The 17,640-nt window shown below is 45.0% G+C and overlaps 1 protein-coding gene across 1 annotated transcript in view; it reads right to left on the reverse strand.

Moving 5' to 3' along the window:
- Positions 1-17,640, reverse strand: part of LOC141116633 (uncharacterized) — a 130,142-nt gene that overhangs the window by 37,001 nt on the left and 75,501 nt on the right. The window contains exons 11-14 of the mRNA XM_073609024.1: positions 13,797-13,862; positions 11,102-11,167; positions 9,245-9,270; positions 4,967-5,006 (exon numbers count right to left, since the gene is read on the reverse strand). Of these exons, the coding sequence (XP_073465125.1) occupies positions 4,967-5,006; positions 9,245-9,270; positions 11,102-11,167; positions 13,797-13,862 (198 nt within the window). The remainder of the gene's footprint in view (positions 1-4,966; positions 5,007-9,244; positions 9,271-11,101; positions 11,168-13,796; positions 13,863-17,640) is intronic.

Consider the following 17,640-nt stretch of genomic DNA (forward strand, 5'->3'; position numbering starts at 1 on the left):
GTCAAAGGAACTGCCTGAAGAGCTCAGAGACAGAATTGTGGTAAGGCACAGATCTGGCCAAGGTTACAAAAAAATTCTGCTGCACTTAAGGTTCCTAAGAGCACAGTGGCCTCCATAATCCTTAAATGGAAGATGTTTGGGACGACCAGAACCCTTCCTAGAGCTGGCCGTCCAGCCAAACTGAGCTATCGGGGGAGAAGAGCCTTGGTGAGAGAGGTAAAGAAGAACCCAAAGATCACTGTGGCTGAGCTCCAGAGATACAGTCGGGAGATGGGAGAAAGTTGTAAAAAGTCAACCATCACTGCAGCCCTCCACTAGTCGGGGCTGTATGGCAGAGTGGCCCGACGGAAGCCTCTCCTCAGTGCAAGACACATGAAAGCCCGCATGGAGTTTGCTAAAAAAACACCTGAAGGACTCCAAGATGGTGAGAAATAAGATTCTCTGGTCTGATGAGACCAAGATAGAACTTTTTGGCCTTAATTCTAAGCGGTATGTGTGGAGAAAACCAGGCACTGCTCATCACCTATCCAATACAGTCCCAACAGTGAAGCATGGTGGTGGCAGCAACATGCTGTGGGGGTGTTTTTCAGCTGCAGGAACAGGACGACTGGTTGCAATCGAGGAAAAGATGAATGCGACCAAGTACAGGGATATCCTGGACGAAAACCTTCTCCAGAGTGCTCAGGACCTCAGACTGGGCCGAAGGTTTTCTTTCCAACAAGACAATGACCCTAAGCACATAGCTAAAATAACGAAGAAGTGGCTTCACAACAACTCCGTGACTGTTCTTGAATGGCCCAGCCAGAGCCCTGACTTAAACCCAATTGTGCATCTCTGGAGAGACCTAAAAATGGCTGTCCGCCAACGTTTACCATCCAACCTGACAGAACTGGAGAGGATCTGCAAGGAGGAATGGCAGAGGATCCCCAAATTCAGGTGTGAAAAACTTGTTGCATCTTTCCTAAAAAGACTCATGGCTGTATTAGATCAAAAGGGTGCTTCTACTAAATACTGAGCAAAGGGTCTGAATACTTAGGACCATATGATATTTCAGGGTTTTTTTTCAGTTCTTTTTTAATAAATCTGCAAAAATGTCAACAATTCTGTGCTTTTCTGTCAATATGGGGTGCTGTGTGTACATTAATGAGGAAAAAAAAGAACTTAAATGATTTTAGCAAATGGCTGCAATATAACATAGAGTGAAAAATTTAAGGGGGTCTGAATACTTTCGGTCCCCACTGTAATTAAAATGGTATAGGCTCAGCAACTCTTGTACGTGTTTCACAATTCACGCATGTGGATCTCGAACAAGTGGTTCAAACGCATGGACTCTCTAATGCGAGATTTGATATGGAAGAATAAAAAGGCTAGGATCAGTCTGACCACCCTACAATACAGAAAAAATAGGGGGGACTGGCTGTACCACACCCTAAAATGTATTTCTTGGCCTCACAGATTCAACAACTAGCGGGGTGGGGAAGGGACGCAGGTGACGATCCCATAATTAAAATGGTAACCATGTCTAATTCCTCACTGAAGGCAGCCTCCCATATGGAAATGGATCTACCTAGTATTCTGCACTCAGTCCCCACCAGTGATCTCCTTAAAAAAGCATGGAAGGAATTTCAGAAAGCGGTAGCGATAAAGGGCCCGTTGCCTTTCACTCCATTGTGGAACAACCCTAGATACCCAGAGCTTCAGGAACTGCAGGGGTTTTCCCCCTGGAGAGAGAATGGGTTTTGGTTCTTCCCGCAGCTCTATTAAGGGACAGTGCTGAAAACTTATGAACAGTTATGTAGGGAGTTCCACTTAGCCCCAAGGGGCTTCTACAAATACCTCCAACTTAGACATGCCTTATGGACACAGCGGCAGACCCATTCTTTAACACTGCTCATGGAAGTCCTCCAGGCTGAGACCCGGAAAGGACTTATGTCTAGGATATACGCAGAACTGTTGTCCTCCGTTCAGGATCATGCCTCTCTCAAATGTAGGAGTAAATGGGTAGAAGATATTGGAGACATAGATGGGGATCAGTGGGACATGGCCCTGGAGTCAATACCTGTGGAATCTGTTTCGGCATCTCATAAACTGTCACAATTATTTATCTTACACAGAGCCTATAGAACGCCAAAACAACTTCACAGTTGGGGAAGTAGAGACTCCCCCTTGTGTCCAAAAAGCAAAGTACATCAGGGGGACTTTATACATTTGCTCTGGAGGTGCCCGAAGCTCCGCCGGTATTGGGTGGGGGTGTCTCAATGCATATCCAGACTAGCTCAGGTTCCTGTTCCCCTGAACCCCCTGATGTACTTGCTCAGGGCAATTGATGAGGAAATGTATCCAAAATGTATTATATGATCATTAGACTGATTTATCTGGCCAGGAAACTTATAGCACGGTATTGGATGGCACCTGCGGTCCCCACAGGGAAACAGTGGATTGCCTATGTTAATTATTTACTTCTCAGAGAGCGGTTGGCCTACAGCCGCAGGAAGGCTGTGAAAAAATGTGATCTTATTTGGCAACCATGGCTGGATGACCCTAGCCTAGCTCCACCACAACTGGTCATAGATAGACTCTTTCAGTTGAAGCTATCAGCTGATGTGGGGGGGCGGAGAGAGTGAGAGAGAGGCGGGAAATGCAGGTTTAGTTAAGATCAAAGGTTATGCACTAGACTTAGTCTTATCTGTTGATTGAAGAAATGCCTACTACTGTTTTATTATATCACAGACCACAGTGAGAAATACCCCTATCCAGACCCTGCTGATCCTCCGGATGTTCCCCTATTGTGGCCTTTGTTTGTTCCGCCTCCTCAGCTCCCGAGCTGGATGCATTACACTGCTGCCATCTTGATATCCAGCGTTTGGCGATTTATCTCAGACCTTCGGTAAGTATGAGGTATCTGTTTCAGACCTCTCTTGCCAATCATTCCGCCTGCCCCCATTTATCAACAACATACATTTATTGATCTTATTACTTACATTGCAGATACAACATTCATGCATCAGCCCCTAAAGAAGCGAGCAGGGTCTCGCGAAATGCATAGGGCTTTATTGATGCTTGTTTTATGCCGGTACATGCTGGGTATTATTAATGTCTGCATTATGTTTACATACTTCCCTGTCCACATGTATGTACATTTTATTTTCTTATTCTGTATGTGTATTTAATGACCCAGCAACTTTCAACTTTTATTGTTGCTCATTGATGTATAACATTTGTAATAAATCTTTGTATATTTACTTTCATCTGTGTTGTGTACATTGGCTATTATGCCTGGTAACTCACAGTCATTGTTGTTACCGATCCGTTACATAACATTTTGAAACAAATAAATTGATTTTGTCTCAGTGTTTGCTGTGGACATTGGCTAAACCTCTCTCACCTCATCTAAAGTCCCAGGGCTATTTTTTTTGTTTTTTTGTGCACTATTAGGGATGGAGGTGTCAGAGGGGTCACACCAGACCTTAATCTCCTTTTTTTGTTTTATTATACCAGGTCGAAAGTGCTGGTTAAACTTTTATTGGGTTGGGGGGGGTAAAAGGAATTTATCATCCGCATTATCTTCTGTTATTGATCAGATACTATGGATTCTTACAAAGACACATTCTGTATGTATGTTTTTTTTTTTTTTTTATATACTGCAATGATTGTATGTATTACATGAGCAATTCATCAATAAACAAGTTTTAATTCAAAAAGAATATTTCCACATCATTATGGAAAGTGATTTTTTTTGGCCCTCACCATCACTGGGTCACTACGGGTGACAATCTGCTAGAGTGGCCAACTGGGTCTGATTAGACTCCTTCTGAGCCTCCAGCTGCGATGCCTAAGATTGCTGAGCCTGTATCAACAGAGCCACGGTCTGTTCTTGGCATGCCTAAACTTCCTTGGGGGTGGTGGGTATTTGGCTTCCACTGAGGCCTCCTGTTAGGTCATTGTAGCTTGAACCAGGGCTTTTACAACTTCCTCTATGCATCCTTTAGTGGTTTGCAGTGCTTGTGCCACTCTGACCCATTACACAGAAAATAGCTACCAACCCTTTAGTTCACTTGCTTCCACAGCTTTTTGGCCAGAATGCCCAAATTTGAGTACCAACTGTGATATTCTAGAGGTCTGGAACACTAGCCAGCCATGTTTTTGTAAAACAGTTTTTATTTCTCCAAAAAGGCAAACAAAACAGCTTATCTACAGCATAACAAAAACAACAGTCGAAAAATGACAACAAAATTTTCTAGCAACCAATGATTTGCTTGCCCCACAGAAGGGCAAAGTTTGGAGACCCCTGCATTACACCAACAGATCTCAATGGGTGCTAATCCCTAGCACATTAAAGGATTTGACTATTAGTGTTTATGCTTTTGTCTATGTCAGCCTTTCTCAACCAGGGTTCCATGGAACCCTAAGGGCTACCCCATTGGCCTGAAAAAGGAGCTGGAAGCGTAGCCATGCCCACAGGACAACCCACGTGACATCATTTCTGCACCTGCGCCCCTGTGTACTCCAGGGTGGTTATCATAACTGCTGGTCTCAGTCCTCAGTGTCCATAGCCTCCTATACAGAGCCTGGTGTCTGCACCAAATGGGAGGAAGCATGAGTGGGAGATACAGCAGTGTTATGTGCTTGTGTTAATTTAACACTGGGAGAAATAGTACCTTATTTTTGGTGTCAGTAGTAGGAATACCACCCCAATGTTGTTGTCATTGGGCTGAATAGTGTCCCAGGGCCAGTATAAAGGGAATCAAAGGGAGTCATCTGGCCTGTTTGGAGTTTGGAGACCATTACTTTAAACAATAACCCAATGCATGACAGATCTTTAACTTGTGCCTACAGCTTGTACATATGTAAATTTTGAGTTTTAGGGTAAAATCTCTTTGTGAAAATTCCCCAGAGACTCTGGATTTGTCAAGCCGAATTCAGAACATCATTAGAGGCCTCCAAACATCATCACCAGATAATCTTCATATCTCTGTTCTGGGCTTTATTTCAGAGTAGATAATCTGCTGGAAAACAGAAGAAGATTGTGGATAGATACGTATAAATGAGGAGCTCTTCTATTCTGTCACTGACCTCCATTGTGTCTACAGCCTCAATATATTCTGTCATTGGAGTTGACCGTTGACTTACCCTATGAGTATCAGGTATGTACATTTTATGATAAATCTTTTTAATGAAAGTCTGTTGTGCTTTACTATTCTGGTGCATTTCATGTGAAATGGGCTTAATAGTGGGATGGTGCTTAATATAAAATGGGTAATTATATTCATGATCTAATTATTATTAAAGCCAAACTTCACTCTCTCAATTAACATTGAGTGTTTTTAATCCTCATGCTACTAGTATTAGTAAATGGATAGAAAAATATATATTTGTTTTTTTCAAACTTTTTTTTACATTTCTTTAGTTACTTTCTGGTTTCCATGCCTAGGCAAATGATCTCATGCATCCCAGGAGTCTTCAGGAGGGGATGAGGAGCTTTCACAGCTAAGCACACCCTCTCCTGGCTGCATGCTTGAGCTAAGAGCAGATGGATTGCAGGAAGTGAATGCTATATGAATCATCTGCCCTTACTCAAGATGGCCATGGCCAGAAATACTAGGGGGTGATTTCTCAACAAATAAAGCATAGAGACATGGATGGATGGGGGAATTGGTTTTGAATATTAAAAATGAATAGCTTTTATGGTGCTCAGATGAAGTATAGTTGCACATTAATATACTAATTAAATAAATATCTATATCAATTATAATAAATATTCTTACGTTGAAGGATCCTTCAACAGCCTGTACTAACACAAGCAAGAGCATTTTTTAAATGTAATGCTAGTATTAGACCATAGATATATTTTAACCACTTAAGCCCCGGAAGATTTGGCTGCTCAATGACCCGGCCATTTTTTGTGATTCGGCACTGTGTCGTTTTAACTGACAATTGCGCGGTTGTGCCACATTGTACCCAAAAAAAATTGATTGTATTTGATCATCTCTGCGTTTTTTATTTTTTGCGCTATAAACAAAAAAAGAGTGACAATTTTGAATAAACTACTATATTTTGTATTTTTTGTACTTTGTACTTTAATAAATATCCCCAATTTTTTTTTTAAAAAGCACATTTTTTCCTCAGTTTAAGCTGATATGTATTCTTCTACATATTTTTAGTAATAAAAATCGCAAAAAGGATATAATAATTGGTTTACGCAACAGTTATAGCATCTAAAAAATAGGGGAAAGATTTATGGCATTTTTATTATTATTATTTTTTTTTACTAGTAATGGCGGCGATCAGATTTTTATCGGGACTGCGACATTATGTTTGACACATCGGACACTTTTGGCACATTTTTGGGACCATTGGCATTTATACAGCAGTCAGTGCTATAAAGATGCACTGATTACTGTGTAGTCACTGGCAGGGAAGGGGTTACATAGTTACCAAGGTTGAATAAAGGCACCAGTCCACCCAGTTCAGTGTGAGTGTGGGTGCGTGTCTACAATTGTCCCTATCCCTGTACATTGTGTCTCATTAAGATGCTCATCTTTTATGTTATTATTTATTTAAGGTACCCATATAGCGCCGTCAATTTACACAGCGCTCTGCACATACATCACACACTCACATTGGTCCCTACCCCCAAGGAGCCCACAATCCAAGGTCCCCAACTCACATTCATATACTAGGGCCAATTTTGGACAGAAGCCAATTAACTTACCAGCACGTCTTTGGAGTGTGGGAAGAAACCGGAGTACCCAGAGGAAACCCACACAGACACAGGGAGAACATGCAAACTCCAGGCAGGTAGTGTCGGGATTCGAACCAGCGACCCTTTTTACTGCTATGCGAGAGTGCTACCCACTACACCACTGTGCCACCCTAACAGTCAACAGTAGGGGGCGATCAAGGGGTTGTGTGTCCTAGGGAGTGATTCTAACTGTGGGGGGGGTGGGACTGCCTGAGTGAGGAGAGCGATCGTTGTTCATACTTAGTATGAACAACAGATCACTCTCCTCACCCCTGATAGCACAGAGATCTGTCTGTTTACATTGACAGATCTTCATTCTGTCTCTGTGTGGAGCGATCGCAGGTGCCTGGCGGTCATCGCCCAGAGGAGCCAACCTGCCGCACGCAGTACAACTGCAGTGGCTGGTCGGGAAGGGGTTAAAGCAGAACAAAAGTTCTGTTGTTACAAACAGCAAGCAGGGAGGCTTTTTATTGCAGAAGAGACATACAATGTCTCTTCTGCAAACACATGCACCTACCTTTCTGCTTGCTGTCTTCTCCGGTGATGTAAACTGAACTGTTCATGTGCAGCTCAGCTTAAGGTGCGGACACTGTCCCTTTCTGCCAGAGTGATGCCTTCCTGCCCATGCACAGGGCTGACGTCATCCCACACCAGCCAATGAAGACTGACAAAGACCGGCACTCAGGAGAAGATGCCAGCACTAGTGACAGTTGGGGACCGTTGAAGAAAGGTGAGTACAGGTCCCTTTAGTTCTGTTTTAAACTTTCGAAAAATGAAAATAATGCTTTGTTGTAATATGACAGCTTGGGGGACTTTTGCAAACTGTTCTTTCTGGATTTAATAGCTAAACACCACCAACTGCCATGCAACTGTCCAATGAGAGCACAGACACAGTCTCATTGGAGTGGAGAATGGCAGTTGGTGGATCTTAGCACACAGTTTTGTAGCACACAAAGGGTCCTTTCACACTGGGGCGGTTTACAGGCGCTATTGCGCTAATAATAGCACCTGAAAACCGACCCGAAAGTGCCGCTGCTTTGATCCCAGTGTGAAAGTCCCGAGGGCTTTCACACTGGAGCGGTGCGCTAGCAGGACGGGAAAAAAGTCCTGCTAGCAGCATCTTCGGAGCGGTGAAGAAGCGGAGTGTATACCGCTCCTTTACTGCTCCTGCCTATTGAAATCAATGGGACGGCGCGGCTATACCGCCGGCAAAGTGCCTCTGCAGAGGCGCTTTACGGTGGTTTTTAACCCTTTCTCGGCCGCTAGCAGGGGTAAAACCGCCCCGCTAGCGGCCGAATACCGACGGTAAAGTGCCGCTTACAATAGCGGTGCTTTACCACCGACGCCGCCCCCGTCCCAGTGTGAAAGGGCCCAAACCCCTGACGGGTCCTGCTGTTTGTTCCACATTTTATTCCCAAGTGGGTACATGCAGCCAGGCACACAGCAATTTCCCAGTCTCACAACACAATTCCCAGGCAGCAAGAATCTTTTTGAAGTTTAATGCTGCTTAAACTTGGTCAGGGGGTAGGGTGAGCTTTGGGATACTCCAAATTTAGTGAAACAGAGGACTCTCTCTGGCTAAACTCTTCAGGATGGACCTCTTGTGATAGGGAATAGTGGACATACAACTCAGGGGACTCCCACAATGGAAGCAGCTCTAAGTCAGCAACTGTCTCTCAAAGGGTTAAGCAGAAAGAATATCTCCAGGATCTCTGTCTCTCAGGCCTCTTTTCACCGTGTCCCATTACCTTGATGCCAGTCAGACCCTGTACCGTGAGCCTTCAGGCCAAATCCTCAGTAGGCTTTTTCCAAACTGTTCTCAGCAGCTTTAGAAGTAGGCCTCCAGCTCTCCCTAAGATGGGACCTTGTTGAAACTTCTGCAGTCTTCAACTGATCTGCCCAAAAGGGCAGGAGCCCTTCAGGCTGGGTCTCCTTCTCCAGAGCAAAGACTATTTATACACACCTCAGCCCCCTGCTGGTCATCCCATTGACCAGAGATTGGCTGAGGCTGTATGAATATTCAGCCTAGGATATGCCGCTTCCAACCCACTATATTCCATAATCTACTAGAAGACAGGGGGGAGTAGTTGAGCCTGCAACCAGCATGACCCAAAACAGCCCAAGTAATCAAATTCTGCTCCACTAGCTACAGAGGAGCCAAAAACAAAATCTATCTGATCCTACTAACAACCTAACTGGGAGGGTGCTACAATTTATAATTATGTTCTGGTTCACTTTAACATGACACTACCTACATAGAGTTTGCATGTCCTCCTCTTGCTTGCATGGGTTTTCTCCCACTCTCTTTGACATGCTGGTAGGTTAATTGGCTTAATTGGCCTTAGTAGTATGAAGTATGGACCTTAGACTGTAAGCTCCTTCAGGATATGGACTGATATGAATGTACAATGTAGACTGTAATAAAAATGGGGAAGTATAACTTTGAGACCCTTTATGTTTGGACACCAATTCTTTCAAATGGCTATTTAATATTTTACTTACGGTTTCAACAACTGTAGGTGAAGAAGCTGCAAAAGAGAAAAAAGAATGTTATATCAGAACTAAGTTATGGGGGCATATATACAATTTGTGTAGACTGTTCAGCTGCAAAAGAGACCTTTGGGCTTCAGGTGGTCCATTTATACCAGACATGAATATAGGGATCAGACAGAGGCGGCTGGTTCTCAAAATTTTTTTGGGGGGGCGCAAACAAACTGAAAAATACTGAACCCCCCCCATCAATTGCAGCCTCACTGTGCCCATCAAATGCAGCCTTAGTGCCCATCAAATGCAGCCACTGTGCCCATCAAATGCAGCCACTGTGCCAGTCATATGCAGCCACTTGTGCCCCATCATATGCAGTCACTTGTGCCCCATCATATGCAGTCACTTGTGCCAATCAGATGCAGCCATTTGTGCCCGTCATATGCAGCCACTTGTGCCCATCATATACAGCCACTTATGCCCATCATATACAGCCACTTGTGCCAATCATATGCAGCCACTTGTGCCAATCAAATGAAGCCACTTGTGCCCATCATATGCAGCCACTTGTGCCCATCATATGCAGCCACTTGTGCCAATCAAATGCAGCCACTTGTGCCAATCAAATGCAGCCACTTGTTCCCATCATATGTAGCCACTTGTGCCCATCATATGCAGCCACTTGTGCCCATCATATGCAGCTACTTGTGCCCATCAAATGCAGCCACTTGTGCCCATCATATGCAGCCATTTGTGCCCGTCAAATGCAGCCACTTTTGCCAGTCAAATGCAGCCACTTACCCTGGCAATAAACCACCCCCCCGCGCTCGGGGCTCGCAGCTGCTGGCACTTGCACACCCCTCCTCGGGGCTCGCAGCTCTAGACCCCCCCACCCCCACAGGAGGTCCGGCACTTACCTGAAGACTCGCATCCTCTGTGTCTCTGTCCGCTCTCCTTCTCTCCTCCACACTCGGGCAGCAGCAGTGGCGGAGGTGACTGCTCCTCTCATGCTTCCTCTGCTTGCTAAAGCGCCACTAGGCATCCTCTAGGTTTGCCTGGCGCTTTGGCCAATCGGGAAACAGGTCTCACTGACCTGCCTCCTGATTGGCAGTGAGGCACTGTAGTGTGAAGATATTCGCATTCGCTATGGTCATACAATTGGGTGGGATCAGGGCGCACTCTCTGCGCCCCGAGCCCACCCTTTTTTGAAGCCGATTAGAGCCTCTGACTCTAATCACGTGCTTAATAAAAAAAACACCCCCTCCAACACCCGCCATAGGAATCCATGGGCCCGGCGTCCTGAAAGGGGCCGGATAGGGAGGCGGCGCCCGTGCACCCTCAATGCACGGGCCGCCACTGGGATCAGATATCTCCAGTAAAGAGTTGGCACTTACGGTGATCTGGTGTTCCAGGAGCACTGCACATTTAACCCTAACACACAAGGCTCTAATCTATTTAGGATTTGGATTGCCCTTTGGGCCTTATTTGGTGGTGGACTAAATATTTTTTCTTTTTTTATAGGCTTAAAAAAAAAACAGGGGGAACCCTATGGATGACTTTTAGTGTTAAACTTGAAAAAAGGACAATGTATAAGTATATTTACAATTGGTTGTTTTATTGATGATGGACTAGTTTAATAATTTGTTGGCAAAGAATGCAAATGGGATTCCTCAGTGACCTAGTAATGGCTTCCAATCTTAAAAAGCAACAAGGGGAACCTTATGGATGACTTTTAGCTTTAAACTCGAAAGAAGGTCTGACTGGTTCACTTTAAGGAATCAATCCATCCTAAATGAATAATCCACTATTTGGATGCAAATAACAATACAGATAAAAGTTGAATCCGCCACCCCATAATGTACTAGTGCTGCTTACCTGTTCTGCTGGTTGTAAAGTTGACATAACATAAGTCTTCATTAGAAGCAGTGTGTGTGGCAGGAGCTAAAAAGTTAGAAAAATACAAAATGTTATTCCCAACTACTAATGGCAATAATAAGAAAATATACTCTTCAGAGCTAACAATTGAATGTACAATTTTATATTGATATATGTTTCCTTTTATACCTAGAAAATGTATTCCCATAGGAAATACACTATATTGCCAAAAGTATTGGGACACCTGCCTTTACACACACATGAACTTTAATGGCATCCCTGTCTTAGTCCACAGGGTTCAATACTGAGTTGGCCCACCCTTTGCAGCTATAACTCTATAACAGCTTGAACTCTTCTAGGAAGGCTGTCCACAAGGTTTAGGAGTGTGTCTATGGGAATGTTTGACCATTCTTCCAGAAGTGCATTTGTGAGGTCAGGCATTGATGTGGACGAGAAGGCCTGGCTCGCAGTCTCTGCTTTAATTCATCCCAAAGGTGTTCTATCGGGTTGAGGTCAGGACTCTATGCAGGCCAGTCAAGTTCCTCCACCCCAAACTCGCTTATTCATGTCTTTATAGACCTTGTTTTGTGTACTGGACCAAATAATTTGGTGGAGGGGGGATTATGGTGTGGGGTTGTTTTACAGGGGTTGGGCTTGGCCCCCTAGTTGCAGTGAAGGGAACTCTTAAAGCATCAGCATACCGAGAAATTTGGACAATTTTATGCTCCCAACCTTGTGGGAACAGTTTGGGGGTGGCCCCTTCCTGTTCCAACAGGACTTCACACCAATGCATGAAGCAAGGTCCATAAAGACATAGATAAGCGAGTTTGGGGTGGAGAAACTTGACTGGCCTGCACAGAGTCCTGACCTCAGCCTGATAGAACACCTTTGGGATGAATTAGAGGGGAGACTGCGAGCCAGGCTTTCACATCCAACATCAGTGCCTGACCTCACATATGTGCTTCTGGAAGAATAGTCAAACATTCCCATAGACACACTCCTAAACCTTGAGGACAGCCTTCCCAGAAGAGTTGAAGCTGCCATAGCTTCAAAGGGTGGGCCAACTCAATATTGAACCCTACGGACTTGGACTGGGATGCCATTAAAGTTCATGTGCGCAAAACAAAACAAAATGGAAGGCGTGCAAACCTAGTGCATTACCAAAAACATTTATCGAATGTTAAAATCAATAAAAAGTGGGCACTCACAAGATGGCAACTCTCAATCAGCCTTACAACCACACAATGATGAATGGTGCGGACACAACAAGGAGTAAGAGCTGACGTGTTTCGGGGGCACACCCCCTTCCTCAGAGGGGGTGCTCAGCTCTGAGAAAGGGGGTACACCCCCAGAAACGCGTCAGATCTTACCCCTTGTTGTGTCCACACCATTCATCATTGTATGGTTGTAAGGCTCATTGATTGTTGCCATCTTGTGAGTGCCCACTTTTTATTGATTTTTAGCACTCAATAAATGTTTTTGGTAATGAACTAGGTGTGCGCGCCTTCCATTTTGTTTTGTTTTAATAGTATCTCTCGGATTACCCCATCTTAGGAGGCCAGCACCCGCCTAGTCTCGGAATACTGATGTCCTTGTTGATTTTTACCACAGAAGAATTTTTAACGCTGGAAGTGACTGTTTTTAAAGTTCATGTGTGTGTAAAGGCAAGCATCCCAATACTTTTGGTAATATAGTGTATTTCCCATGGGAATACATTTTCTAGGTATAAAAGGAAACCTATATCAATCTAAAATCCTAAACACTGAAATAACGACATATTACTTTGTACGTAGTAACTATATCTTTGATTAAATTCAATCATTTATATCAGTGGTCCCCAAACTGCGGCCCGGGGGCCAGATGTGGCCCTTTGCTTGCTTTTATCCGACCCTTGGGGTACCATTTCATCCACTGATACCAACAATGGGGCATAATTCCCCCCTACTGAGACCAATAAAAGAGCACAATTCCTCCCAAATACACCAACGATGGAGCACAATTCCTCCTAAAGACACCAACAATTGGGCAAAATGACATCAATGATGAGACACAATTCTTCCCACTAACAACGATGGGGCACTGTTTATTCCCACCGACATTGGGACCTTCTCTACTCTTATTGGCCACAGTCTGCCCTCCCCCCAACTGACACTAGCAATGGGGCACATCTCCTGCCACCGAAACCAACGAAGGGGCATAATCCCCCCCCCCACTGAGACCAATGAAGAGGCACAATTCCTCCCAATGACACCAACAATTGGGCCCAATGACACCAACAATTGGGCCCAATGACACCAATGATGGGGCACAATTCCTCATTGGGCCCAATGACACCAATGATGGGGCACAATTCTACCCAATGACACCAACAATGGGGAACAATTCTTACCACTGACAACAAAGACCGGACATTGTTTATTCCCACCAAAGCCGGGACCTTCTCTACTCCCTATGGCCACAGTCCGACCCCCCTAAAGTCTGAGGAACAGTAAACTGGCTCCCCGTTTAGAAAGTTTGGAGACCCCTGATTTATATAAATAGAATACAATGAAATACATTAAGTTAAATCAATTATTAATTAAAATAAATACAATCAATTAAAATACATCATATCTTCCATATTAAAGAATCCAGACCCATAAGGCCATCAGAGCATTTAATTCATTTGTATTTGCTGTATTTTTGAGTAGCCTACCTTTGCGGTTGATCTTAATATCAGCGTAACACACATTTCCTTCCCCAGAGAGGTCCCTGTGCGACTCTGAAATAAAATATTTATTAGAAGATTACAAGTAGGGTGGGTGATGATTACAAAAATAAATTGACACATTCAAATGACATCTAATCATGTCCTTACTACAGGAGAGAACTAACAAAAGTCTTGGAGAAAAGTTTTTTCTGCTATTACCGATCTCTAGTTGCCTGACCGTCATGCTGATCCCCTGCCTTTAATTCTTTCTGATTCACCAACCCAGAATAATAAAGTTTTAATCAAAGTCAGAACCGGATGTTCAGTGAATCGCAAAAGTAGTGAAGTCAAGGAATCTGCAAAAAATCCACATATCCGCATCCGTATATTGATCGGTTTGCGCAAAAGTTATAGTGTCTACAAAATAGGAGATAGATTTATAGATTATTGCATTTTTAAATTTTTTTTTTACTAGTAATGGCGGCGATCAGCGATTTTTATCGGGACTGCGACATTATGGCGGACACATCGGACACTTTTGACACATTTTGGGACCATTGGCATTTATACAGCGATCAGTGCTATAAAAATGCATTGATTAATGTAAAAATGTCACTGGCGGGGAAGGGGTTAACACTAGGGGGCGATCAAGGGGTTAACTGTGTTCCCTAGTGTGTGTTCTAACTGAAGGGGGGAGGGGACTGTCTAGGGGAGATGACAGATCGCTGTTCATACTCTCTATGAACACACGATCAGTCTCTTCTCCCCTCAGAGAACCGGGATCTGTGTGTTTGCACACACAGATCCCAGTTCTCAGTGTGTCACAAGTGATCGTGGGAGCCCGTCCAGGGGCGAGCAGCGGGCCCGCACGCGCCCCTAGTGGCCACAGGGTGAAGCAATGTTACATAACATCGTTTCGCCCAGCCGTGCCATTCTCCTGCAGTAAACTGCGGCGGCTGGTCAGCAAGTGGTTAAAGTAGATGTAAACTCAGTCACTAAAATCTCATTTATAATTTCAGAAGCCATCTTCAGTCTGCCACTTTCATTAAATGAATACCTGGTGATCCTACCAGGAAGGACCTTCTTTAGGCACTTCATGTTACAGGGTGACAACCAGGGATTTTTTTTTCAGCAGGAACGTGGGGGAACACAGTTCTGGCACCCCCAGCGCCGAATGGATGTAATGGCAAGGGGCGGTAGGGTGTGCTGGAGGGTCTATTGATGCTGGCTGGTGAGGAATCTGTTGTCCTTGGGGGGAGCTCTATTGTTGCATTGGGGTTTAATGTTGCTGGGGGTTCAATTGTTACTGCTGAGGTAGGGGTCTACTGATGCTGGCTACTAGCAGTTTTATTGTTATTGGGGGGGGTCCATTGTTGCTGAGGGGGAGGATCTATTGCTGCTGGGGATATATTGTTGTGGGAACCTATTGTTGCTGGGGGGGTCTAATATTGCTGGAGGAGATCTATTGTTGCTGAGGGGAACTATTGTTGCTGGGGGTTGGGGGGGGCGTCCATTGCTGCTGGGGGATCTGTTGTTGCTGGGGGGTCTATTGTTGCAGGCTTTCTATTTTACTGCCTGTCTTGTTATCATTAACAAATTCCATACAAATTACTTAGCACCCCAAAATGATACTTTGTTCTCTAAAATGGGGGGGTACTGGGAGGTGGGTAGGGGGTTGAACCAAGGGAGGGTACTACGAGCTGGGTAGGGGGCGGTGAAAAGGGGTCACTAGGAACGGGAGAGTACCAGCACCTATTCTCTGAGAAAAAAAGCCCTGGTGACAACACTCTGTCTCTGTCTCCCAATAGTGCTCCTGAGTTGTCACCTTGTTTCCCAGGCTTCCGATTAAGACTACAAGTGTCACATTACATAGACATGGTCCACTGCTGTCACTATCAGGAAACTTGCTCTAAGAATGACCTGCAGCCATTACTGGAGAGCAAGTAGACAGGAAGAGGCTGCAAAGAGATTGCAGGAGTCTAGCACCACTGAAATGTAACATTGGGGGAAATAAAGGTTTGATTTAAAAAAAAAGTGTCAAAGGTTTAAAATATACAGTACATTTGCAATCTGACTTACAGGTGATGGTTTACATCTACTTTAAAGCCCATTCACAAATTTCCATTGCATTGATTTAAAGCGTTTGTAAAGGTGTTTTTTTTTTTTTTTTAAAATAACAAACATGTTATACTTACCTTCACTGTGCAGCTCGTTCTGCACAGAGTGGCCCCGAACCTCGTCTTCTGGGGTCCCTCGGCGGCTGTTTCAGCTCCTCCCCGCAAGCATTCACCACCTTAATGCGAGCTCCCTCGCACGGTGGTGAGTGCTTGCGGGCGCGCTCCCGTGATACAGCCGGCGGCTATAGCCGCTCGCTGTATCACTCGGCCCCGCCCCCCGGCGCGCCGCGTCATCGGATGTGATTGACAGCAGCGCGAGCCAATGGCTGCGCTGCTTTCAATCCATCCACTGCAGCCAATCAGCGGCCAGGGTGAGCGGAGGAACAGATGTCGGGAACGCGAAGCTGACTTTCGAGGCGTCAGGTAAGTAAAACGGGGGGGCTGGGGGCGGCGGTTCTGTCAGAAGTTTTTTCACCTTAATGCATAGAATGCATTAAGGTGAAAAAATTTTTACCTTTACAACCCCTTTAACACAGGTTATGTTTGTGTTGATCTGATTTTATTAAAGTGGTTGTAAACCCTCTCCTACACACAGTAAAGTGACTGGCCTCAGGTGATACACAGAGATGAAACAAATCCTCCAACATAGGTTGTACCTGTTTATCTGCAGTCTTCCCTTCTCTACAACCATTCAAAGTGCAGACTTTATACAGCTTTTCTGAGCTTCCAGAAAGCATGGGGCGGAAAGCTAAAGTTACACACTGCAGACTGTGTGCTGGAGCTCCCTTCCCTGTCACCATTTTTTTCTTGGTGTCAGGAAAACTTGTCAGAAGTGACTCATGCTGATAGCAGAGGAAGGAAGCAGCAGACAGAAACAACACTTAGTGCTCTGGATTGAGACAAATACACACTATAGAGGGATATGCTTTGTTCATATTTCATGTCTGAGGTTTACTACCACTTTAGGCAGCCCATTCAGTGCGAATGGCCTCCCAACCCACTAGAGCATATAGAAAAATATACCTTTTTTTGGTGCATCACACCAAGATGCACAGCAGTGAGTTATGGTGTACTACATTGGCGGATTGGTGGATTTTTGACACCCTAGGTGAAACCTCATTTTGACCCCCCCCCCCCCCCCCGGCTCCACCCCTGACACCACCCCCTTTGTCCTGCCCATGTATACCCCACCTTTTACATGAAGAGCCCATCAAATGCAGCCCACCAGTGCCCATCAAATGCAGCCTCACCAGTACCCATCAATTCTGCCTCACCAGCACCCATCAATGCAGCCTACCAGTGCCCATCAATGCAGCTTCACCAGCACCCATCAATGCATCCTCACCAGCGCCCATCAATGCAGCCTCACCAGTGCCCATCAATGCAGCCTCACCAGCACCCATCAATGCAGTCTCACCAGCGCCCATCAATGCAGCCTCACCAGCACCCATCAATGCAGCCTACCAGTGCCCATCAATGCAGCTTCACCAGCACCCATCAATGCATCCTCACCAGCGCCCATCAATGCAGCCTCACCAGTGCCCATCAATGCAGCCTCACCAGCACCCATCAATGCAGTCTACCAACACCCATCAATGAATGGTTGCTTGCTTCCTTTCATTCAGGAGTCGGGACACAAACTCAGTCCTCATCCGCCGCTGTGTCTCTGACACTATGTGCAAACGGAGCGGCGGCTGCCTGCTGATGCTGAGACTTAATTGCTTGCTGCAGAG

Source organism: Aquarana catesbeiana, linkage group LG13, assembly GCF_042186555.1.
Source record: "Aquarana catesbeiana isolate 2022-GZ linkage group LG13, ASM4218655v1, whole genome shotgun sequence".
NCBI lineage: Eukaryota > Metazoa > Chordata > Amphibia > Anura > Ranidae > Aquarana > Aquarana catesbeiana.